This window comes from Anarrhichthys ocellatus, unplaced genomic scaffold (genome assembly GCF_004355925.1).
Source record: "Anarrhichthys ocellatus isolate YVR2014 unplaced genomic scaffold, GSC_Weel_1.0 scaffold3, whole genome shotgun sequence".
In the NCBI taxonomy this organism is placed as follows: domain Eukaryota; kingdom Metazoa; phylum Chordata; class Actinopteri; order Perciformes; family Anarhichadidae; genus Anarrhichthys; species Anarrhichthys ocellatus.
The window spans coordinates 15,593,203-15,618,843 of NW_022280033.1; the positions used below are offsets into that span (position 1 = coordinate 15,593,203).

A 25,641-nucleotide genomic window follows, 5' to 3' on the forward strand; every position below is an offset into this window, starting at 1 on the left:
AGCCATGAAACAAGTCTTATGGCTGCACCCCCATACTGTAGTAATGACTATTCTGCGATTGATTTTCTTCTCGACTTAACAGCGCAGTGGATGTTTTCCTTTTCCAAACTGGACCCTGTTGTCTCTCGGCAGCATAGCACGTGCTCATCCCCAGGAGTGAAGGCCTGCACGGGCCACAGCAAAAACAGCCCACTGCTCCCGAGCCTCCCGTCCTCCTCCCGTCTCCACCCGTAGGCCCAGTGTGTCCGGTCGGACTACACAGAGAGGAAACACACGTACTCCGCTCGACTAGAAACAAAAACACGCATCTCCACGAGAGACCCCGAAACCCGGCAGGATAGTCTCTCAGCGCACACAGGAAAGAGGCCGGGGAAGTACGTCTGTACGTCCACACAGCCAAGCACATGTTCGTGGATACACGGGCACAAACACAGCTTCAGATAAAAACACGCATGCATGCGCATATATACACAAGCAGCAATACAGGAAATGGGTCAGCTGTAGCACAGGTATCCTTTACATCCTCCACTGGCTCCCACTGTCCGCCGATGAAAGGGAATACCTCTGGTCTCTGCAGCCCTGGGCCCGGCTTATAAGAGGCCATTTCCTTCATAATCATCCCGGCCTTCCCCTGCTCTAATCTCCCAGAGGACAGTGGCAATTAGCCCCGGGGAGGGCCTTAGTGTAGTAGGGGCATCTGGGGCATCTCTATTACCTCATGGCCTGCCATTGAAACACATAAAACACACACACACACACACACACACACATATATAGAGGCATAGCTTGGATTTCTGGATCCCCACGAGTCCTCTCATGTCTGCATATAATAGACCTGGCTCTTTTATCCTCCCTAATATGCGTACTGTTTGGTAACATATTTGTTCTTTAGGCCTCTTCTTTCTTCATCTCTCGCCACCTTATTGTGTAGTTGCTATTAATAGACATCCCAGTCACTGATAGGATCTCGCTGCAGTGTCTACAGTAGTTGCCATTTACACACAGCGTCACCAGAGGGTCTGGATGTGGTTTAAGCTTTGACAACAACAGTTGGGGAAGAGATCTTTCAGCCGTGTCTTTACAGCTTGTTGACATAGCAGTGAGGATTACCTATTATACGTGGCATTAATAGCATCAGATAAACTTCCTGCTCCCAGGTTGGAAACCCCCCCCCCCCCTCTGCAATAGGTCTGTCAATCTATAATGAAGTCTGCACACGCCAGTGCCTACGCTAGTCTTGACCTTAAAGCGAATCCTTTGCCTCATTCTCGCCCACATAACCCCGACTGTACTGTGAGGGTCAGTGGTGTAGAGTCACGTAGAAGCCTGTGCAGGAGCTGCAGTAAATGACGGAAGCATCCCCCACGCTCCCGACACAATGCACTCATTGATTCCTCTTTGCTTCTGTAAATAACAGCCCCGACCACAACCTGCACGCGTGCAAGCCACAAACATAGCTGCTTTTAAGAGATAGCAGGAGCTTTTCAAAAGATTATCCTGTCGGTGAGTCATTACGAGGGCTCGATAAGAGTTTGTCATCGTGTGGTAATGTTCCATAGATCCTGTTGCTCCCCTATGCTGCCCCCAACTCGCCCCTCCAACCCGCTTTACTCTCTCTCTCATGCCTGTCTCGACTGGGTGCAGTGTGTTGTTGTGGCAAGTTAAGGCCATGGTCTGCAGAACACTGTGACATTCATCTAAATGGGATCAGATAAAGCTGAATGTCTTCAACATAAACATCACTTGGAGCCCCCAGCCGGGGCCCCTGCGGCACTGCCTCGGCCAACCACAGGCTGCAAACATAGGGGGGAGCAGGGAGCTCAACCAACGGCAGAGGCTAAAAGGAGGGAGGGGAATCATTTCTAACCATACCGAGGAGTGGCTGGAGGCGGATATCAGCCGAGATCAGGCCTGTGGGTTCCTTCCACGCTAGGCGACACCCCCAAGATGTGGGCGAGGGGAGGTGATGTGGGGGTGAGAGGGATAGTGTGAGATTAACAGATATTAAACACGTGTAGAACCGGTTCTCTGTGCAGTGGACTGGGAGGAAGAAACTGTTTATATCATTGTGGAGAAAGGTGAGAAAAGTGAGCCACATAGAGACATGGAGAAGAATGGCTGTAAGGATGAGGGGAAATAGGACGCATGGAAATGTAATACTATCAACGCAGGTCAAAAGGACAAGCGTGAAACAGCAATCAACATACCTAGACAAATAATTATCCTCATAAATGCAGCAGCAGCCCAACCCAAAAATAATTCCACCACCTGGGGTGTGACCTGCCTAAAGAATGCTCCGAAATGTCTGGGGAGGGTGCTGAGAAAACAATGGAAGGTGGGATAATTACAGAGAAAATGAGCTATGAACTCAGCGGTAACCCTCAGCTAAGATAAAAAAAATAAAAAAAAGTGGAAATCACACAGACAGACAAGCTGGGGTTTCAGTCAGTAGTGCGAGCAGGCGTGGACCTGCCCATTCTGGATAAAGCCGTCTGTCAGCACCAGAGGAGAACGTGCTCATGGGAACTGGATGACCTGCTGCACTTCTCCGTCTTTACCCCACAGACTATGCAGTGTTGGGCTCTGCCCCGGCTTGCCGCACATGAAGGCCCGGTTCGATAGCTGCTTAATACAGATGATTGAGAATGCGGAGAGACTGAGAGGGGAAAGCCAAGCAGCAGATGGAAACAAGGCTTCCAAGAAATCAGTGGAGGTGGGCTGCAGCAAGAACATGAGCTAGCGTGGTGTTCAGACAGCAAGAAAAGAGGGATGCAGTGCATATAAGGTGGAGTAAGGGAGCGACGAGTGAGGATGGCTGGATGGGAGTTGTTATCGGAGCCATTTGGCTAGCTGGGGGGTAGCCTAAAGTATAAGCAGTGGGACAGAATAGAAATCCTGTAGTGAGGCGCTGCATACTGATGACCTTGCTGTAACGGCTCTCCGGCAGTTATTCATTAAGCCATTAAAGGGACACAACCAAGTCATTTGTGTGGCCTTCTGTTTCAGACTGCCTTTCTTCTCGTGGTGCTCTGCTTTTCTGCGAGAGAGAGAGAGAGAGAGAGAGAGAGAGAGAGAGAGAGGCCACAGAATACACATCAATGAATAACTGAGGCCATGAAAAGAGGCTAGACCTGGGCACCGAGCTGAAGCCAGCTGTTGGCCCTCCTTCTGAGCAGAACAGAAGTCATTAATGGTGGAAGCGACTCATGCGGGGAACTAATTCACTCTGAAGGCAGCTTGATAAATGAACATTCAAATTCAATCTACCTGGGTGGAAATTAAAAGGAGGGGAATTGCAAAGAGCACTTGCTTTAACAGGTCTTTTCCCTCACAAAGTGCCCTCCATCACACACCCGAGAGCGCCACGGCCACTTTGTCTCAGACTGAGGGGTGAGAGCGCCCTCTTGTGTCAACATCCTCAGACAGGAAACAGCACACTGACAAATGAATAATAAAGTGAATAATATTGATTTTTATTGCCATCCATATATACATACATCTCTTTTTTTTTTTTCCTCTCTCATGGAATATTTATAGAGTTTCAAGCACTGGTATCACTGTACAAACAATGAACACATACACTACAGTAGAAAGAAGAGCAGCGGGTGTGAATCACACCCCAGAACAGCACATGTTGCTATCTCGACACAGCACGAGGTGATCGCAGGAAGATACAAAGCATCAGGTGGACTACAGCGGATCATCTGATGGGTTGATTGATTCTAACCGCTGGCTCGCTGTGACATGCTACAGTGTGTTCGTGGATGTGAAATGGATCTATAGGAACAACATGTAGTCCCCCCCTAAAATAGGCCAGGGTTGCCATAGTGATACCGCCTGGGGGTGAAGTGTAACACAAGGGAAACAGCACTGATGTGTTTATGAAACACAATACCACACGGAAAGAGGTCTGAGTTCAGGACAACCAAACACGTTACGAGGCAATCAAACACCCAATCACTAAAGTCTTTGCATCGTCACACAGATTGGTTTATGATGATCAGTAGATATTTACCATGAAAATCACGAGTCGAAAGCAGAGCGGAGGAGGTATGGCAGCAAGTCTCAACTATTACTCAAACTGCGTGCTTGTCAGGCTTTTGTGATGAGCCACAGCGGGAGCAGCACAGATTATTGTTGGTGTGTAAATGATCCATCGGAGGTCGGATTAAAACGAGTTACAACACACTTTGACAGCTCTTCTTGTAATACGCCCGCCAGAGAACAAGCTCATTATACAAACATCAAAGAACACAGATAGCAAAGTAACCCTTCGAGTCTTCATAAAAGTAAGAAATGGAAAAATTCCATTTGGATTAATGGAATGGATTAACCGGCATCTATTCAACTGAACTGAACCCGACACAAACTAATTAAATGGCATCACTCAGGTGGCAGCGGTCTGATACCTCTCCCCTCTGTGTTCAGGGAGATAATGTACTAATAAGTGACTGATAAGCACGTGGCGGCCTGGCTAAATAACTTTACTGCCATCCAACAGCTACAGCTGCAGGGGCGGGCTTTGGTCACTCAATTAGGCAGCACCACCAGCTGTGGCCATAATGCCCAGTCTGTTAGGTGTCTGTCTCAACAATATTGTGTCTCTATTGCAAGTTATCCCTCAACTAATGTGGTGTTTTTGGTTGAATCAGCAGTGCTCAAGACTCATTTTGGAATTCGGTCATTAAGTATGCATGGAGTAGAGGTGGGGGGGGGCCTTGTTTACGGGCAATGCGTTTTCAAAATGATTATTTTTGGGATGAATGAATTATGTCATCTCAGTAGCAAAAAAGGCAAATTAAACCTGTAGAGCTACAACAGTACTTTGAAGATATTCATACAGGCACACAAAATAAAGCTTAACAAGCAACAATTTAAAAAAATCGAATGAAGCAACAAAAACACTGACCTGATGTCAGCGATGTGTATTACTTCACTTGTTTGGGGAATCAGGACAGAGGTGTGTTTATTTTGGGGCTGTTACATGCACACACACATGAGCACAAACACACACACTGGTCATACCAAACATTTAGAAATGTCGTTATGGTCACAGACACAGGCAGACTCCAGTGACGGACTGACAGCTTCACACGGAGGAACCTCCTCATATCTCGTCTTGATGTGGGGATGATCATCGCGACCCCCTCCGGATGCCCGACGCCAAAGTGAGTTGACAACGGCCAGGCTTGTTGAAGTTAGAATGAGTGGCCGACCCTGGACTTGCACCAAAGAGTATGTCATCCGAGGTCACTCGGCGCTCTCCTGGACCAGCTCGGCGTCCTGTTCGCCAAGAGCGGCTTCTGACGCGCTTCCCTCCCCCTGGAACAGCTCCTCCATCAGCTGCTCCCCAGCGCTGCCGGCCCGTGACGCCAACAGAGCGGCGCCCTCCCGCAGGCCCAGCGAGCGCAGCAGCCGGGCGTACTCCAAAAACGATGCCTTGATAAGTTTATGTGCAAACGCAGGTCAAGGAGAGCTGATAACATGTCGTGGCCATGGGATATAAAAAAACACTGTCATCACTCAAAAATATTCTTTTGATTAACGTCACACATTTCAACTTTCAAGCGTGGCAGAGTGACTTGAAACTGCCACTCATTAGATTATCCTTAAAATGAAAAGGCGCAACTTAATCACTTTAAAAGGAAACAAGTGTTGATCCAATGAAGCTGATTAGAAACAGCTGATTAACTGACATAACGAATGCAGGCGCTTCCATACCGGAGAAAATGGATTACTGAACGATTACTGAACAGTTTGGTGAGTAAAAGAATAATGAGAATTAGATCTGGTGATGTTTGCAGTCACCAGATCTTAAGACACTCTGGAGTCAGTAGGTTGGATCTACGTCGCTCTGAAACAGCTTAGACATGAGCACGTCTTTATCACCTTCATGAAGGCAGGATTTATTGCAGGACCGTAGCACTGATTGCATTAGTTGAATGCATTAAAGCCTCCTATCCACATTGCACCGCACTGCACCTCGTTTTGGCTACTGCTGATGGTCACCGAAATTGCAGAGATTAGTTGGACAGACGCGCTAACGCTTGTGCCTGGGGATTTGCATCAGAGTTTATGTTGGTTTTACAAAAAAATCTGTCACTCATCTGTATTTCTTAATAAAACAGATATTAATTTGAATTCTCATTAACTCTGAAAATCTGATTTTTTTTACTTCCTGAAAGAGGCAAGAGTTGCTCAGTGACATCCCCTGGCCTCTGATTAGCTGGCATTAAAAATGATTTTCTTTTTACATACATTTCATAGTTAAGTGTCAGCATCTGCCTTGCAAGGGTCAGGGCTGATTTGAAACAGAGGATGACGTGTTTGTTTGTGGCTAACTCAAAGTCTAGGTTCTAAAGGGCCTCTCATGAGTCTGCAGCCAATCAAAGTTTGACAGGATGCGCTCCGCGTAGCTCTTTAAATTGTCCTTGAATGAGAAAAAGCTCTCTGCTTTTCGAGGGCACGTCTGTAGTCGAGACGGACAGAGGTAGCAGGGGAGCCAACTCTGGTTGTAAGTGGCCCTCAGAGTGCAGTAATGGGTTTTCAAAAAAGGATATTGGACGAGTCGTTGGCCTCCATCACGCCGTGCTGCAGACAGGCTTCGATGAAGAGGGCGGCGCGATCAAAGTGCCTCGTGCTGCTCAGAGGACGGAAGGAGGAAGAGAAAAACAGAGGCAGAAGGAGGTGAGAGCTACCGTCAGGAACACATGTGATCCTAACACATACGTCAACCCTGTTTGTCCTGGTGGCACTCTAATTCTCTGAGCTTTTTACAGCCTGAGGGATTCAAGAACACGAGCTGTCAAGGAGGAGGACAAGTAGACCAACAGGGAATCGATGCGGAGGTTAACGATACGGGGTCAGACCATACCATGCACTCAACTGGTTATGAAGGGGAATGAAAGTCAAGCGGGCAAAAGGAGAGGAAGGTCAGTCAGAAAAAAGCAGTCCCAGGGAATACATTTTTAGTTATAAGGGGAATGTTAATTATGAGAATAAATTGACAGACTGGATATTTGCAAGTGGCAGTAAATTACAGGGTTTGCGTTTCTCATTTTAAAATGCAATACTTTTAAAAACTTCAGCCCGAGACAATACCAAAGTCTCGCATATTGTTCTAATGCTTGCACACAGTAATGCTCATGACATCATCGATCTTACTTGTGGAGCATCTCTGCCACTTTGTAAAAGCAGCCCAGGGAAAGCAGCACCAGGATGGCTTTGGACTTCTGGTTGACCTGCGAGGAGCACAGGTGCTCTGCCCAGCGCTTCAGCACATCGGAGCTCTCCGCTGGGCTCAGACGCACCTGGAAACACACACAAGATGCACGCGACATGGTAGCGTTGGGCAGCTCTAAATGTCCTTAACTCGACTGCGTTTCCCAGATAATAACAATAAAAAGAACATTTCAAGTTTGCAAGGAAGCCAAAAAAAATAACAAGAAAGTAAAAAACAAACAATAGTGTTTAACTGCATTTTTATAATTTTCTTACAAGTACCAATAAAAAAATAGAAATATTCATACACATACACAGCATGTACATACCTTACACCAACCCAACACACTATCTAAACATTACACAGTATCTGATGTTGTCTGTTGTCATGCCGAGTTACCTTAGCCAGCCAGGCGGCGCGGTTCCACTCCCCGTAAGTCTGCAAGTAGCGGCAAGCATCCGCTGCCTTGTCAATCAAACACAGCAGCTGTACTCCCTCTGACACACAGAGGAAAAAGGGGAGAATTTGTACATGGATGTGAGATGGAGAAACGAGGGCCCGTCCCTACGAAAGGTGGAAAACTCTGGCCAGACACCAGTGGAATGATTTCTTTACACACCGCCTTACTCGTTGAATTTTAATCAACAGTTTAGCTGCACTGTTTTGTTTTTTTTACAGGTGATTAATAGCTGCAACCTTTTCCAACCTTTATAAAACATAACATATTTAAAAAGGTGTCCAGCCTTAAAGGCCGAAAGAATAGATGAATTATTTAAAAGGTGCAGATTAAGGGCCTTTCAAGGCTGCAGACGTCCACATGATGACCTCTGCTGGAGCGGAGAAGGTTTGCCGACTGTTGCCAGACATGCAGGAACACTACCTGCCAGCTTGCCGTTGGCGATCATGTTGGTGGCCACGAGCTTGATGGTGGACTGCGAGGGGCCTGAGGAGGTGATGGTGGTCACGAGGCAGGCCTTCAGCGAATCGCAGTAGTAGCTGGTGTTGTCTGCGCTCGTCTCCAACAGTAACTGCACTGCCCGGTCCGTCTGAGAGCGACAACAAAGAGATGGCAGTGGCTGAGAAACAAGGCATCGGCAGCTCAGCCAGGTAACCACCGTGTGAGCCAAACAAGGTGGAGCAACGAGGGGAAATTATAGTTTATTATCGCGCTTTTCATCTGGTGTGGATGAAGGCTCGAGCTCCCAGCCGGGGTCGGCTGCCTTGACGGAGGACTGCGCCTCCAGCACACAGCCGGCTGATTGCAGCCTGTGATTAGAGGGAGAGTGGTGACATTGAGAGGGGAGAGAGGTGAGTCCAATCCCCCACAGGCTGAGAAGCAAGGGAGGACAGGGGCAGCACTTATCGTCCATCTAGCTTCATTAGGCTCCACAGCACCGGTGTGACCTATTTATCATTATGGCAGTGTGCATGTATGCCCAGCTATGGAGTGTGAGTGTGTAGGTGTAGGTGTAGGCGTGTGTTTGGGAGAGATGCATAGTGTATACTCTGAAACCTGTATGTAAGAAAGAGGGAGAAAGATGGCAAAATATGCGTCACATTTATCTTTTGACTTATCAAAAGGATGTGACAACTAAAAACAAAAGTTTTTTTTGGATTTTCTTACAGGATGCTAACCACTGTGATGCCAAGCACAGAAGACATGGGTGATGAAGTCCCAGGTCATACGGTTCGTTCGAAAACTGGAACATTCGAGCAGGAGCTCCCAAGTGATATGAATGCAACACGTAGACATCGTTGTGTGAGCAGTGTGGTAGAGTGCAATAACTTACCTGACCCAGCAGGAGGAGCTGGTCGGCACATTTCTTAGTGTGTTCATAACTGGAGCGCTTCATCTCCTGCAGGTGAACCCGATCCAACTGGAACTTCTGTTGAGCAGCAAACGTGGAGCCACAGGTTACTTTTTATGTTGTTGTTTTTAAAGTTGCATACTGCTTTTGTACATCCACGGTCAAAAAAAGATATTGAGGACAATTATAGAAATACAGAGTGCAGAGATGGAGAGTGTAATAATAAAGGCTCTAAACTATTCAGGAGTTTTCACAGTGTTTCTGGTGCCACAGCTTCCCATACTTATTATTGGTGCAGTTTTCCTCATTATTTCATTGAATGGTCCCTGATGGGAGCTCAGATTTTGTTTTTCAGTGAGCAAATGATAGGCATGAAACATGAAAGTAGCAAAAACATATTTCAGAGTGTGAGTATCCGTTTTTAGAGGAGGACTAGAGGGGGAGAATAGTACAATACGGGGAGAGATAACAGCATAGTAGGAAATTAATTACATCAGCTCTATGTGTGTGTGTGTGTGTGTGTGTGTGTGTACTCCTGTCTCTATATCCAATACAGAAGTTTCACTTTTTTTCACTTTATTATGATGAATTCGTCTGAGTCACAGCCGTGGGCATAAATCCCTGCAAAGATCCCAAACGAGTTCAGTATCTGTATGCTCTGTATCAGAGTCTTGGGTTTTTGTAATTGCAGTCAGGCTGCTACCACCGATGCTGTTTTATAACAACAGGATCCAAATGTAGCGGCAGACTGTCCTAACGTTGTGATCACTGCGTGGCCCCTCAGTAACAGGGAGAAGAAGTTTCACAAAAACAGAATCTGTTGAAAAAGAACCTGAAAAATACCCAAAGAACAAAAAAGAGACTTTTCAATAGGACAATTAGAATTTGAAATTGTTTCACATTCATGCTACTTTAAGCTTCAATGCATGCGAAATGCTTTTTCTTAACAGGCTACTCTGCTTGAATCAGAAAAGGTACACGTTCTTCCCTCTCCTCTGCTTTCCTGGGAATATTGATGTAGCCGTGTGGGATAAAACAAAAAAGCAAGAAGTACCAACGCATGCCTGTCTTCTTGCACAGTCTGCTAATTGTTAATTACCATCCACAGTTTTCCTAACTATTCCTCTAAAGTAAAGTCCATAGAAGTATTTTCTGCAGCCTGGACAATGTGTGGGTACATCACACATGCAACTACTGAACAACAAAAAAAAACCTTTAACAAAAAAAACCTTCACCTTCATTACGGTGACATAAAGGTGGATGTCGTGTTGACCAGTGATGCGGGTAGATACAGAAGAGAGGAGGACCAATTAATGGGCATCTTCTGAAGAAACCTTTCAAACGCTCTTCAGAACAAACTGGGTTGATAATTAAATTTGGAGAAAAGGAAACAGGAGATTCAAGCTATTGTTTATAAGAGCCATCAGCGAGACTAATTGATCCGCGCAATGACACGGCGCAAACAAGAGGGTTTTTTTGTTTGTTTTTTTTAATTGAGCGCGTCTCGGCATGGGCTAAAATAATTGGAGGGAAATGTTGGGGGAATTAAATGTAGTGAGGGCGAAGTGAAAGGTAGGTTTGACCTCAAAGGCTTAAAGATGTGAGACGCTTCCCTTAAAGACCGGGGATTAGTGAGACAACAGAGGAGATACACAATGTCATTGATAATGGAATGCACCGTGTGACCGGGGCGATGGTGTTGACACTGCGGATAGCATGGGACAGTCTGCTGGGGGGTTTGTTTGTGCGTGGTCTGACTTGAGAATAGTAACTGTACTCTGGAGGACTCCTATGGGACTTCTGTAATGCTGAATGCTAGGATCACGTATTTGGTTTACCGTAGACAGAACTGGCAACAAACAAAGACTAAAACTTCTTCTCTTGTGTCACTGACCTGAAAGTAAGCGCTCTCACACAGGACGTCATGGCAGATGTCCAGGTGGCAGCGAGGTGACGGCTGGGTTCCTTCACTTTGGGCCTGGCCCTCTGCAGTGGACACACTCAGCTGACGAGCCTTGGCAAACGACTGGAGGTAGTGGGACGCCACTGTCCAGAAGTGAAGATCAGACTCATCTCCGAACAGCCTGCGGTTTACCAACAACAACAACAACAACAACAACAACAACGCATCAGCTGAGCCCAGAGTGAATAATGTTTTCTCTCTGGAGAAGTTCGTCAAGTTCTGCAGTCTGAACCAACATGGCGGTTTCTTCTCGTAGTTTGCTTACTAATGATCATAGTTCCTGTATCTTCCAGCCCACGCCTCGCTCTTTCAGCTCACCTCCACCCCCTCTCTCCACATCCTTCTGCCTTTTCTTCCGTCGTTTACTTCCCTCAGCATCCTTTTAACATATCTGCACAGGCACACAGCTGTTGCTAGGTTACCTTGCTGCATTGACAATGGCATGGAAACTTGGACGGCCGGCAGATAAGCATGAGCATGAAAGCAGCTCTCATGTCATGCTGGGGGTTTTCTTTTGGCGAGGTACAGAATCACGGCTGCACAGATACAGTGAAAATAAATGCTGCTGTTCAGGTAGATCATTTCACGGTTTTCAAAACAGAATCATTCAACTTTCCTTATCATGACATCATCTTGTTTATCTTCCCTATTCCAAATGAATTGATATTCCACAAATAACAGCTGTGAAAACTTAAATGATGACAGTAAAGAACATCATTATGTGCAGATTTGTGTAGAGAAATCTCTCCTAATCCATCGAATTATGTCTTGATCATATCCAGATCAACCAGTAGCAGCTTGTTTGCAAACACAGTACGGCATTAGGTCATCGTAACAGGCGGGAGGCAGTAGCAGATGCAAACATATAGAGTATGTAAGAAGTTTAACATGTATTTATGCGTTTACAGTTACAATATTTTACAGCTTTAAAAAAGGTGTTTGTATCCTGGAAGAGTCGGCGTCATCCCACTTCCTGGTTAGCAGTTTGTTTGCTAATATAAACTACACGTTACTTAGAACTCGAGTCCCTCAGAACTTCTCGAGTCTTTGACAAAGGTGCACTGTCTGAATATGAATGAAGTTATCATGCTGGGGCACCAGTAAACCCTCACGGAGACGCTACTATCTGTGCAGACATCACACTGTGGTAGATCCATGCCGAGTGTTAGCTCACCGTGAGACCAGGAGGCAGCGCTGCAGCAGGCTGAGCTCCGGGTCCTGTAGCACACTCTTCATGTCACTATGGGGGGGGGGGGGCAATCAGAGACAGACAATCAGAACACAGCCAGAGCAAATTACACTTCTCAAACACATCAGGCCCAGTGAGTCGGTTACGGTGTATTCCTCTTATCTGTAAACCCACAGACGACATGCCCTCTGGGCTGCCGTCGAGACACAAAGGAGCATGACGGCAAGCCCAAACTACATAAACTGACACAGACATACAGCACCAACATCTGATTGTTGCATTTTGCATCATGCCATTCATATAAATATTGTATTTCGAGCTACAGTGTGTAACCATCACCATTAGAAAGTGTGATAACTCACTTAGACAGGGAGTTGAGCTGCTCCTGGATCAGCCCTTTTATCTCGCCTTTCTCATTGTAGTCTCTGAAACAGAGCGATCAAACTCAGTCAAATGGCTCCTCGCGCGTCTCTCTAAAATAAAACCTGAGCTGATGTTAAATGGGAAGCCGAGAAGCTGCTCGTTAAAAAGGAGTAGCTCTGTGGTGTCACGCAATAACAGATAATTCTATTCTAACATTTGTGCTGAGGTCAGGCAGCACCCTGCGAGGCGAGCGCTGCTAATATACAGTTGTGTGAAAAAGTGTTTGCCCCCTTCCTGATTTCTTATTTTTTTGCATGTTTGTCACACTTAAATGTTTCAGATCATCAAACAAATTTAAATATTAGACAAAGATAACACAAGTAAACACAAAATGTAGTTTTTAAATGAAGGTTTTTATTATTAAGGGGAAAAAAAAATCCAAACCTACATGGCCCTGTGTGAAAAAGTGATTGCCCCCTAAACCTAATAACTGGTTGGGCCACCCTTAGCAGCAACAACTGCAATCAAGCGTTTGCGATAACTGGCAATGAGTCTTTTACAGCGCAACCGTGGCTCACTGGCTTAAGAGGGTTGTCTGGTAACTGCAGGGTCAACAGTTCGATCCTCGACTGGGACGTGCCACGTGTCGAAGTGTCCCTGAGCAAGACACTGAACCCCCGGCTCCCCAGGCGCCTGTCATTGGCAGCCCACTGCTCCCTATATACAGGGATGGGTCAAATGCAGAGGTCAAATTTTGTGTATGTGACATATCTGTATATGTATATGACAATAAAAAGGGTTTCTATTCTAGAGGAATTTTGGCCCACTCATCTTTGCAGAATTGTTGTAATTCAGCCACATTGGAGGGTTTTCGAGCATGAACCGCCTTTTTAAGGTCATGCCACAGCATCTCAATCGGATTCAGGTCGGGACTTTGACTAGGCCACCCAAAGTCTTCATTTTGTTTTTATTAAGCCATTCAGAGGTGGACTTGCTGGTGTGTTTTGGATCATTGTCCTGCTGCACAACCCAAGTGCGCTTCAGCTTGAGGTCACGAACAGATGGCCGGACATTGTCCTTCAGGATTTGTTGGTAGACAGCAGAATTCATGGTTCCATTTACCACAGCAAGTCTTCCAGGTCCTGAAGCAGCAAAACAGCCCCAGACCATCACACTACCACCACCATATTTTACTGTTGGTATGATGTTCCTTTTCTGAAATGCCGTGTTACTTTTACGCCAGATGTAATGGGACATACACCTTCCATAAAGTTCAACTTTTGTCTCGTCAGTCCACAGAGTATTTTCCCAAAAGTCTTGGGGATCATCAAGATGTTTTCTGGCAAAACTGAGACGAGCCTTTATGTTCTTTTTGCTCAGCAGTGGTTTTCATCTTGGAACTCTGCCATGCAGGCCATTTTTGTCCAGTCTCTTTCTTATGGTGGAGTCATGAACACTGACCTTAATTGAGGCAAGTGAGGCCTGCAGTTCTTTGGATGTTGTTCTGGGGTCTTTTGTGACCTCTTGGATGAGTCGTCGCTGCGCTCTTGGGGTAATTTTGGTCGGCCGGCCACTCCTGGGAAGGTTCACCACTGTTCCATGTTTTCGCCATTTGTGGATAATGGCTCTCACTGTGGTTCGCTGGAGTCCCAAAGCTTTAGAAATGGCTTTGTAACCTTTTCCAGACTGATAGATCTCAATTACTTTGTTTCTCATTTGTTCCTGAATTTCTTTGGATCGCAGCATGATGTCTAGCTTTTGAGGATCTTTTGGTCTACCTCATTTTGTCAGGCAGGTCCTATTTAAGTGATTTCTTGATTGAGAACAGGTGTGGCAGTAATCAGGCCTGGGTGTGGCTAGAGAAATTGAACTCAGCTTTCCAACGATGTGATAAACCAAGTTAATTTATGTTTCTTTAATTTATATCACTTTTTCACACAGGGCCATGTAGGTTTGGTTTTTAAACCTTCATTTAAAAACTGCATTTTGTGTTTACTTGTGTTATCTTTGTCTAATATTTAAATGTGTTTGATGATCGGAAACATTTAAGTGTGACAAACCTGCAAAAAAATAAGAAATCAGGAAGGGGGCAAACACTTTTTAACACAACTGTAGCTGTCTTGACTTGTGATAAGGCAGCCACGTGTGTGTTTAGTGGAAGAAAGCAGTGTCGCACTGAGGAGGCAAAATGACATCAGGCTACAGTGAAACACAGACGCAGCCATCTGAAAAACAAACCGACATAAAACTCCTCTCTGAATACGGCCTCTATTTGCTCTCATGTTGACTTGTTTACAAAGGGGAGTTGCTTACACTGTGGTGGTTGGCAGACAAGGTGTGGTGGTATAGGAGAATACATCGAGGCAAGTCTTATTATTATTATTACTGACTAGTTTGTAACCTTAAACTGAACTAAACTCAGCCTCAAATCCAAAGTGAAACTGTATCAAATAGGGATGGCAAAATCAAGATTTGACCTCTATAAACAGATTCTGCATTCACACGTGTTACGAAAGACTTTGGTCAGCCCTGATATTAATCTTGAAGACTGTCTCAGAGCATCTCGAGCAGTAAAAAACAGTTTGCTCATGCAGTGCTGTTCATAAAACATCTGATCGGGGCCACCGCTTCGTGTGCTGTTGCATATTCTCCAAGTAATGATTTTTTTCTGAGGTCTCGGGTTCAACCAATCAGAAGATCTGGTGAGGTTGAGGACCTAAAAATTGATATTCTGTCTTTGTGTTAGACCTTGTAACACTCCCGACATCATAAGACCGGATGATTTTTGGAGCGGCCACATGTACGGAGACTTACACTTGAGTGATGTCCATGGTGAAGGTTCCTGACCAGGGCTGCAGCAGGAGGAAAGCCTTGAGAGTCAGGGCAGCTCGGGGAAGCAGCAGGTAAGGACACCACACTGGATCTGAACATATTGCCCACCGATCAGAAAGAACACAATGTTAAGCCGCGGCTGTTCAAGAGCATAAAACATAGAGTTCCCGAAGAATTTCCGAAGCCTTCATCCAATCCATGAATCTCCTAAAACCTCTATGTCTCATTTAATCCTTCACACTTTTTGTTCCCTGGCTCACCGGTCAGGTCTTGTTCGTCCATGCGGTAGCTGGCGGACTTCATGGCCATCTCCAGCACTCGGATACAGCCGTCGTCGGAGGCCAGCACCACCTTGTCCGACGTGCACCAGTCAATGTCTAAGATGCGGTAGTTCACGTTGCGCCCAATCCGCATGCTGCTCACCATTTGGACCTGCAAGAGGAGGAGGGCCAAAGCAGTTCATCTAAACTGTCCCCTAAAAGCTTCTTTCAAAGCATCTGCCACAACTCTAGATGGGAGATGGTGGGATAGGAACCATTTATGTTGAGTATAGCAGGACGGAGAATGGAAGACTCTTTCAGAAGGTGTTCTAGAAAACCTCCCTATCTCTGGCTTTTTATGGGGCTGTCTGGGAGTCGGTGTAACCCAGCTGTCAGCAGAGCGCTGAAGCATGTCGAAGATCTCTTCCTGCTCCTCCTCTCCTCCCTCATTCTCTCCCTCTCTTTCCAGCCCTGTAAGCCGTTGCTCGTTTCCCTCTGCAGCTTGATCCATCTGTTGTCTGGATTTTGCGGTTGGGGAATGAAAACTGCATCTTATCTCAGCTCCCCTGAAGAAAACACATCCCTCCTCCCAGACAACAATGCTCCAGTGGGACCTTCTTCCTCCGCCCGATGCTGCTTAAAAACACCATAGCATCTATCTGTGTCCACATCCATCTACTTTTCAATATTTCTGCTGGGTAAACTAACAAATACTGTGGCATTGACATTGATAAACAAAACAAAAAATGTCCAGTATGTGACCAAATTTTGAACTGGAGCACAAACTAGCCAGAAGGATTCTTAGTCGAGCTGAAATGAAGGCCGTGCAGAGAGAGAGGACTTTCTGGATGCTGACAGCTTCGGTAAGCGAAGTTAAAGAGGAAGTGAGGATGCATGTCGCTTCCAGGAATCAGGATCATCCATCCTGCAATGGTTCAGCTTATTGATGTCAATGGAAAGCTTTTAGGGCTTGTGTATGTACACAGTGCACTGTGGTGATTCTTTAATACATCAGGACAATTACAGTAAATATACTCTTACCACAGTGTTACTTTGAGAGATACACAATATTGCAGTGCTTACAGTGCTCTGCAAACACATTCATGCTGGCAGAGTGAATCTGTTCAATGGAAAGCACTACTATGAAGTTGCAGAACGTTGCAGATTCTTTCATTTTATCTGAGCTGTGTGGTCAGGTGATGCATGTTGGGAATTTATGATGTAGTACAGAAAAACAATGACTTTTGTCCCAATGACATGTCAAACTGCCAAAGGTTGGTGTGTGGCGCCTCACCTCTTTGGTGTCCCAGACCTCCGCTCCATCGGTGTACATCACCAGCAGCTTTTGGTTGCCCTTACCCGGAGCGAAGCGGATCTTCTTCACCCAGCCACGATGTGTTGGTATTCCCCTGAAAGCATCAACAGCATCGGCCAGTGATTTTATTAATTTGTTATCCATTGGTTGGTATCCAAAGTAAGAAACGTCAACATAACAATCAATCTATGACCATTCTGGGCAAGTTCATTTTTGTCTAAAAAATATATTGGAGAATTTGGAGGTATGGTAGCTATGTAGGATACTGTCAGTGCAGTGTCGTAAGAAGAGCAGTTACCTGGACAAACGAGCTTTCAGGTCCCAGAAGTTGAGATTGCCGTCCACGTCCCCGAGCACCAGGGTGTCGCCTTTCCACGCGATGCAGGCGATACTACCCATACTGCCCTGCAACGAGGATTTCACATATTCAGTGAGAGGAAAAATAAGGAAGGACAGCTGCACATTTGTCCCCTGCTCAAGGATTCAAAATTCATTTTGTATGTGAAAACTGCTTCTTGAAGCTGCAGTTAAAAAAACAAACAAAAAAAACAAAACACTTTTCATCATATTTTACTCAAACTGTCACTCTATCCTGACAGCAGTGCAATGTGACAGATATGTCTAAAAGCAGGTTCCTCTGCCTCCTTTTAGTGCTAAATGGTATGGTATTTACAGGATTCAAAGGGCTCAAAGGAGAACAACCAATCGGAGCCGAGGAGCGTCTAACGCAGTCATCACTGCTTGTGAACTCCGATCAAACTTTTAAACTAGGCAGCGTTGATCAAATATGAATCAAGATTCTGCAGAGGAACCTGTTTTTTAAATCTTTTATAGATTATCTGTCTCATGTATACTACTGTGACGACAAATATGATATTTTTATTTCGGTTACCAACTGCAGCTTTAAGTACATCTAAACCCCTTTTTCATCCATTTTGACAGTTGATTTTAACATCTTGCCTGTGTAGATTATTTTCTATTATTTACAGACACAAATACACAGCTATCTACTAAAGCTGGTATTGTAGTTGTACACCTCAAGTACTGAGATAGTCCGCGTCCATCACTAAAATCATCAGAAGTCAATGACCATCCTCCACATAATTACAGGCATAAAAACAACAATGTTATGATGTCAACAAGCTGAACAATGGGTAAAAAAAACCACCTTTTCGCTCCATTATAAAAGCGTAATAGTCTCTGGCTGAGTGGTAGACTAGCACGATACCTGAGGTTAAGTGAGGCTGCGCCACAAGACGAAGTGCTGATGTGAAGACATTAAGTGTCAGCTCACCTTCAGTGTGTACCCGGTGAATGATGGGACAAAACTTTTCTTGGACAGTTTCCTTTACCGTCCTGACAAGAGAGAGAGATATGAAGATCTATCATCCTGAAAGGACTGTAAATCCTTTGAGGTATGCAAATCTTTGAACAATGAATCTGTAGCTGTCACGAAGATAAGGCTTTTGAAATCACCAGGTAAACCGTTGGTGTCTGTCTGTGCGGTGTGAATCGATGCCGGGAGTGAGCCGGCAAAACACGGGCTGTTGAACAATCCAATCTGCCGCTCAGAAAGGGACTCCCGAAATGAATTTTACCATCTCGAATGAAAAGAAATGGAGAAGTGTTCGCGATAAGGTATGAAGTTGTGCAGTGTTCATTGACAGATGTGGGCAATCAACAACACACAACAGAAGGTGCTATCTGCTCTGTAGCACGACGCAGCTCGACTGAGATGCAAGTCGCAGCTAGATAATGAGTTCAAGAAAGTTCCTGAAGTTTTCTTAAGGACTTCTTAAACAATAGCCTCAATTTTGTTACTCTTGGGCAACTAAACACCTTTTTTTTTTTTTTTTTTTTTTAATTCAAAAATCAAAAGGCTCTTTGTTAGTGGCGACGTGTGGACTTGTAAAGTAAAAACATCCTGCATCTTGTAGTCATTCAGGTGAAAAGAAATCCTGTCTGCAGTAATAGCCGGGCCATTTTTGCTGTCACGGCCAATTAACAGCTAAGTCCCCATGAGATGCTTTACAGGTGAATGCAGTAAACAGTTTCAGGGTCACGCTCTGAACCAGAGGAGAGAACAAGTGCAAAACATTTGCTAACAGACTGATAGAAGACGCCAACTCACGCACAGTCAGTCGGCTGTTTGCTAGAGTAACAAAATAAAGAAGGTTTAATCTGACAGAAAACATAAAGCTGTAGAAGCTGCAAGGTTGAACACTTTTTGTTGTGGAGCCAACATGTATATCATCCCCCACACAAGCCCCACTAAAGACCTGAAGGACCCAGGATAGAGAGCGGCAGTGATGGCTTTTACTTTATAGAGGAAGCTGTGCAGGTGCTGAATAACTGATGGCTTCTGAGCTCTACAATGAGGTAAAATGTTGGCACAATGCAGGTGTTTGATCACAGAAACAGGGAAGTAAATGATGTGAAAAACGTTGCCATCATATTTTCATTCTCTTTGACACAGAGAAAGAATAGCACCTTCTGCCAAAAAAAAACAAAGAGATTCAACCTTTAAACACATGAGAGAGGATGCCAAAGCAAGAACAAAAGATGATGGAAAAGAGTGCGGAAACAGTGCACAATGATTGCTGGTGGGTAAAAGTGAAACACGGTATATACTGTGGGTTAGAAACCTGAGGGAAAGTATTGATAATTGACAGATCAGACACATATAATTACAGAGAGAGGACAGGAGAAAGTCAGAGGTAGAAGTAGCGATAGGAGACATACTGATGTCCGCAGACAGAATACAGGGAAAAGAGAAGATTCTGTGTTCAGAAGGGATTGAAATACAAATTGAAATTCAACGGCGAGTAAGAGATGTGAAAGGAGTAGGAACAGCTTTGTGCAGGGATCTGTGTGGAGGACCTTGAAGTAGTTCAGGAGCGTGTGAAGTAAAAAGAGACACCGTCTCTGGACTCACATCAGGGGGAATGCGTGCGCCATCTTTGACAGTGTTGCCCTCCACGGTGATGTGGTAGACCTGCCCGTCGGTGTCAGTGAATACAAAATGCTCCCTGGCTGAGATGGCTTGGCTGGTCTCTGACTTGCTCTCTGCATCCTGCAGCAGACTGTATAGTGGAGAAACATGTCAGGCTTTGTGCGCTCTTTCCACTGTGAAATATTCGTGGCAGGACCAACGTCGTGGTATTCTGCAGCTGACAGTGGCAAGAATTACTCGTAGCATTTAGGTCAGAGCACTGGGTGGATTATAGAGACAGAAGTAATACAAAAATAAAAATAAAAAATACAAACACATATTAAGTTGGCTTCACTTGACTTTGTGGAAACTACTGTTGGCTAAAAGTCATGGATAAAAGGTTGAAATAGAATGCCAACAGTAGCCTTTTTCATGAATTATAAAGAAAATACGCAGCTAAAGGCAACAAATAAATGGTGAAATAGCAAAAAGTAATTGTTAAACAGTAGTCAGCTATAAGTAATGGATAAATAGAAGCTATAGCAAAACATAACGTTGAGATAGCTAAAAGTGACGGATGTATGGACAAGCTTGACCTAACTAACCTAAACATTGACAGTTCAACTGTATGAGAACATTATTGCAACAATACATGTTAATATAATCAATAGCGCTAAATAACGTCCAGTTAAAAATCAAATAAACACGTTTGTAACATGACTGGTGGGGGTAGTTCATCTGACAGGTGTGGCTGGAGAATAATACTGGACCGTTGTCTTTTGCGATCAGATAATCATTTAAACATAATAACGGGTAAAGAACTGTTCATTCCAATGATAGTTTTTATAGTATTTTTAGATCTGATTTCAATTCCTCATATATTAGCTTCACCTCTGCCTCAGGGCTTTCCATCCTGACAGGGGGGCTTGTCATTGTCACTACACTGTGAAGCTTTAGAACGCTGACCTGATGACTGACGATTCAACACTACTCTGCTCTGGGTCCGACACCGTCTGCCGAGCTATGGCCTCCCTCGCTGCCATCTGCTTCTTCTTCAGACTCTTCAGGTTGTGGGACGGGGACCACTCCTGTTTACACATGCACACAAACACACACGGGGTTGCAGTTACAGCAACAAACCCAGACAAAGACCTAGACGCAAACACATAACAGCAAACCATCACAGTGCAAAAAGACAACAGCTAGAGACAGGAGGAAAAGGGAAGTGCCGTAGAGGCTCACATAAATTAAACTAAGGCACACGGGAGAGCTGTTTTCCCCCATGCCTTCCTGTGCAACTGCTGGAGCACTGTGGCTGCAGTCTGGCGGACTCAAGGTTGTAATCAATATGGAAATGAGATTGCAATATGGGGCTGGGGGAGGGCAGCATGCATTATTAAGGTTACTGGCGGTTTTTATTCTTGCTGTGGACGACTTTACAGCCCCACTGTGAAGTTTGTCCAGCATAGCTCTTCTTTTATGAGCATTTCTCTGGCCTAATGAAGCCCGTTCTTTGCTGAGCTTGGGGAAAATTTCCAGACCAATCTTTTAAATGGCCAGCCCCCCCAGCATCAGAGACTATTAACAAAGGGAAGAGTCAACAATGGGTAATATCACAGCAGTGAGTTTTGTTAAAAGTCAGTATTTTGACTGGAGATGTTCAGATATGCAGCTGTCATTTTTAATGAGCAACACTGCACGTGACATTTGTTATATTTCAGTGTCTTTAGTAATGGTTGTACGTTTTTTTTCCTTGTGTTTCACGAGCAGCTCAGAATCAAGGACCGGTGGAGGATTCAGTTTTTTTTATTGGTGTGTAGATTTGTCAGTACCAATGCAGTAACGGTGGGGAAGTTCTTCGCCATCTCCCGGAGAAGTGTCCCGGTCCTGGTGTCCCACAGCTCCAGGGGTTTGTCTCTGAACACCACCACCAGGTACTGTCTGAGGATGGACAACACACACACACACATTCAATCTCAAAACACACACACTGCCCACGACTGCACTATAAGGTTTCTTGTAGTTTTTTATTTAACGGATGCAGTCTCAAAATCTGGTTGCCGTGTGGCGTGGATGTCTAAACATTGGATGCTGATGTGTCACATTACCAGCAAAAAGAGTGAGAGAATGGATTCTAGCTCATCTGGTCACGTTTTAGAAAGACTTTTTTTTATGTTCATATGGTACAATTTAAAGGATGAGTTTTCAAACGCAACCCCCTGCTTTGTGTTTAACCAGACTGCAGTGTGCCTCTTAGGTACACAGATATTTACAGCAATATTTGTTGCATATATATATGAATTAAATGTTCAAATAAAGAAGTTGTAGCAAATGTCCTGAGTGTATTGAATTGAGCAAAAGTTAGTTTTATCACTTGTGAATACAGAACAGTCAGACGTGTCCCTTTGCAGTTTAATACATGATACACCGAACCAGATTTGGAATGTACCCACAAGGCTAGGACTCTCAACGGTGACATGGTGCGTTGAAAAGAAATTAGAATTTACTGAGAAAATACAAAAGAAAATGTGTGAGGACTGTTAATGCATGCTCTTTTATTTTTTTTTCGCAATATCACAGTCCTATTAAAAGATACTGCAATGATGAATGCGGGAATTAAAGAAAGAATTAAAGAAAGAATTGAGCATTTGTGAAGGTTTTGGGGAGCAATAGGAAATAAACAACGCAATTAATGCTCGATCTGTGCTATTCGGGTCTTTCTGCAGACCTCCGGGTGAGATTTGAATCTGGTTATTATAACACCTCGGAAGAAGCGACCAAGCGCAATGCGCCCTTTAAAATTTGAATTGACATGTTCAGAGACAGAAGGAGATAGAGAGAGAAAGGTGAGAAGCGTGTGAATTGTTTTGTATGTAAATGTACAGTTTGTGTCCAAGTGTGTGTGTGTCTCAGGCAAAAGCACTAGAAACTGAGGTGTTGTTGCCATTTGGTTTTTGCCGGTGGTGGAGAGAGCAGACAACTCACTTGAGATGAGACACTTTAATCATCTCAATGGGTGGCTCATCGTTTCCTCGCTCGCCTCTAAATGCAAAGCATCTTCCTGGAAAACACAACAGAGACACAGACAGACACGTGTGAGGGAGAGGAGGTGATGCTGGAAGGCAGAAGACGGTACCTTTCCTTACAACCTGTGAAGAGACGGATTGAACTCATTCCACTTTAGTGCCAGGGCGTCCTGGTCTCATCTCCTTCGCCGGAGCGGGAAAAGAGGAAAATGACGCCAACTCATTCTCCCCACCTGCTCTAATCTCTGCTTTTCACTTGCACGCAGTACATACCACCCACTGTAGCAGCACATTATGCAGCGCATCAAGGTGCCCCCCTTTAAACAAAACAAGGACACCCTTCAGGTGTATCTTATCACAGTTGCTTAAGGAAGTGCTGATCTGATTTTGCCGAGGACACTTAGGAAGGCGGCCTGCTTAAAATGTACAAGTGACACAGCTGCCTGCGGCTGTTTGGGCGAGGCGGGGGTGACCTCCAACAGTTTTGTTGAGACGGCAGTTGGTGTGTGCCAGAAGGGGACGGCATAGCTAAGCACATGGTGTAGAGAAAACTTTGGTGCACTAGAAGCTAATGAAGCCGTCTTCATTATTTCCTCTTTGGGGCAATTATCTCACTCTTCAGATCATCAGCCTACTGGCTCTAATCACGTGTGTCATACGTGCATTCTCAAAAACACACACACACACACACATCTCGAGGTCCTCAATACGCAAAATAGGGTCAGGTTTTTTTTTAATCTGCTGTATGCAAAAGGAGGCGGGTGTGCTTTCTGGCAAACACAGTCATGCTCTTCCCTTTCTGTGGCTGATTAGTGGAAAGACGTGTTAAAGTGCTGAGCTGATTACGCATGTATAAATTATATTATTATTATTATTATAACATGTAATTATCATCTGTACACATAAACGTTTGTGAGCTAATGCAAAGCACGTATCAACACCAACGTCCCCCGGTTACTGCAGCACGATGAGAATCCGTTCACGGATAAAGAACACAATCGTCACTGCAGAGACCGGCTATCATCACAATCGAGTAAGACGAGCGAGGAAGATGATTTTTCATCCTGGAGTCCCAAATCTTATCAGAAAATGCTCCAGCTGTAAAGGGGCACAAGGTGTCTGCCTTAGCGGATTAGTCTTACTTGTGACGAATAGAATCCTTAAGTACACAACTATCTCTACTTTGGAGCCGTTTCTATTTGATGACCTCATGCAAATATATGCTCACAATGAATTAAGACGAACGAACATCAGCTCAAGTAAGGGGAAACGAAGTTGTGCAAGTCTGAATCTGGTTCAGGATTACATTAAATTATATCAAAAATACTATGAGAACATCTGCAACTCAAATAGGTAGGCTGAAAAACTATACCCCACGGCTACTTTCCTCTGTTAAAAATCACAATGTCTATTTATTTTATTTCTAAATAAATAAATACGTTGCAACCTGTAAATAAGACATCTTGACAGTTCTCGTGTTTCTCAGTTTAGATGGAGCTTAGCGAGCTCCTCCCCCTCCCTTCCCCTGTGATCTCGGTGCTATGCTGAACACGTCACAGACCTATTGTGTCTCCGTGAACACACACAGATTAAAGTGATACTGATCTTTTTCACATCCAACCCTGAGTAAGACACAGAAACATGCGTGGATCAGGGATGTGGGACGTGGGACATCACACCGAGATCCCCACAGGCTGTGTGCACTAGCAAGCAGATACATTAGCAGTCAAGCACACCGTGGAAAATCTCAGGCACTTTAAGTTACTCAAACGAAAAAACAATTAAGTATGCATGTGTGTGTTGGAAGGCGTGTCAGCCTGTAACCAAAGCTAATGCCGCTAATGACTGTTAACTTTGACGACTCTGGTGCTTTTAGAGAGCCATTAAAGAAGGGACTTACCCCCGCCATTGTTCTGAAAGAGCTGAGGATAAAGGCTCTCTGACCCAACCATCATAGTGCGCATATTTCTTTGTGACCATGGAAACTTCCCAAGCCAAACGCCTTAAGTGTAAAAAGTGTGAAGCAGACCAACGAGACAAAAACACGAGAGATTTGTCAAATAATGAAAGTGCTCATCAACTATTTGTATCCGAGATTGCATATTAATATTCATTCTCATACATCTAAACTAAAAGATGTTTTATCCACTGGAACCCTTAACCATCTCTTCCTGACCACTCATTACTTCATCCTCAGGTTCTCTCTTTCCACCTTCAGGAGAAAGTTGAAAAACACAACGGTCACCGCTGGTGCAGTAATTCTATAGACCCGTCACCGGCAGGGATAGAAGTCATGATAGGATCTCATTTTCAGAGCCAGGCCCTCCTTGGTAGTTTAGTTTGGACCTATTTTGGAGAAGTGTGTAAGTATCCCCTGGAGGAGAACAATAGGAGTCTCTTAGAGAACCACATGGACACAGAAAAACAAATGAAAAGAAAGAGTGAGAGACTGACTGATGTCTATTTTCTCTGTTGTTCAGGCAGCAGGAACCTCAAGAAAAACAGAAACTTCCAAGAACAAAGACAGGTGATAATATGCGTGTGTGTGTGTGTCTAGCCTCTCACCAGTAGGCAGGTCAACATGCTGCAGTTCATTTCGCACCAGGCCCATGTTGTTGGGAGCAGAAGTGGCAAACGATAAGAAACTGGTAAGACTCACCCATTCAATTCCCCTGTGGAATAAGCACACACACACACACACACACACACACACACACACACACACACACAC

At 44.7% G+C, this 25,641-nt stretch overlaps 1 protein-coding gene across 1 annotated transcript in view; it reads right to left on the bottom strand.

Annotated features, from left to right (window-relative positions):
• Window positions 1-3,452: 3,452 nt before the first annotated feature.
• The window catches only part of wdr11 (WD repeat domain 11), a 44,890-nt gene continuing 22,701 nt past the window's right edge, over window positions 3,453-25,641 (bottom strand). The window contains exons 12-29 of the mRNA XM_031874390.1: window positions 25,476-25,582; window positions 22,870-22,945; window positions 21,717-21,825; window positions 20,851-20,972; window positions 19,888-20,035; window positions 17,251-17,357; window positions 16,932-17,046; window positions 15,638-15,809; window positions 15,360-15,468; window positions 12,545-12,607; window positions 12,168-12,233; window positions 10,925-11,114; window positions 9,013-9,108; window positions 8,103-8,268; window positions 7,622-7,719; window positions 7,165-7,310; window positions 6,561-6,640; window positions 3,453-5,453 (exon numbers count right to left, since the gene is read on the bottom strand). Coding sequence (XP_031730250.1) covers window positions 5,251-5,453; window positions 6,561-6,640; window positions 7,165-7,310; window positions 7,622-7,719; window positions 8,103-8,268; window positions 9,013-9,108; window positions 10,925-11,114; window positions 12,168-12,233; window positions 12,545-12,607; window positions 15,360-15,468; window positions 15,638-15,809; window positions 16,932-17,046; window positions 17,251-17,357; window positions 19,888-20,035; window positions 20,851-20,972; window positions 21,717-21,825; window positions 22,870-22,945; window positions 25,476-25,582 — 2,173 coding nt within the window. The 3' untranslated portion in view covers window positions 3,453-5,250. The remainder of the gene's footprint in view (window positions 5,454-6,560; window positions 6,641-7,164; window positions 7,311-7,621; window positions 7,720-8,102; window positions 8,269-9,012; window positions 9,109-10,924; window positions 11,115-12,167; window positions 12,234-12,544; window positions 12,608-15,359; window positions 15,469-15,637; window positions 15,810-16,931; window positions 17,047-17,250; window positions 17,358-19,887; window positions 20,036-20,850; window positions 20,973-21,716; window positions 21,826-22,869; window positions 22,946-25,475; window positions 25,583-25,641) is intronic.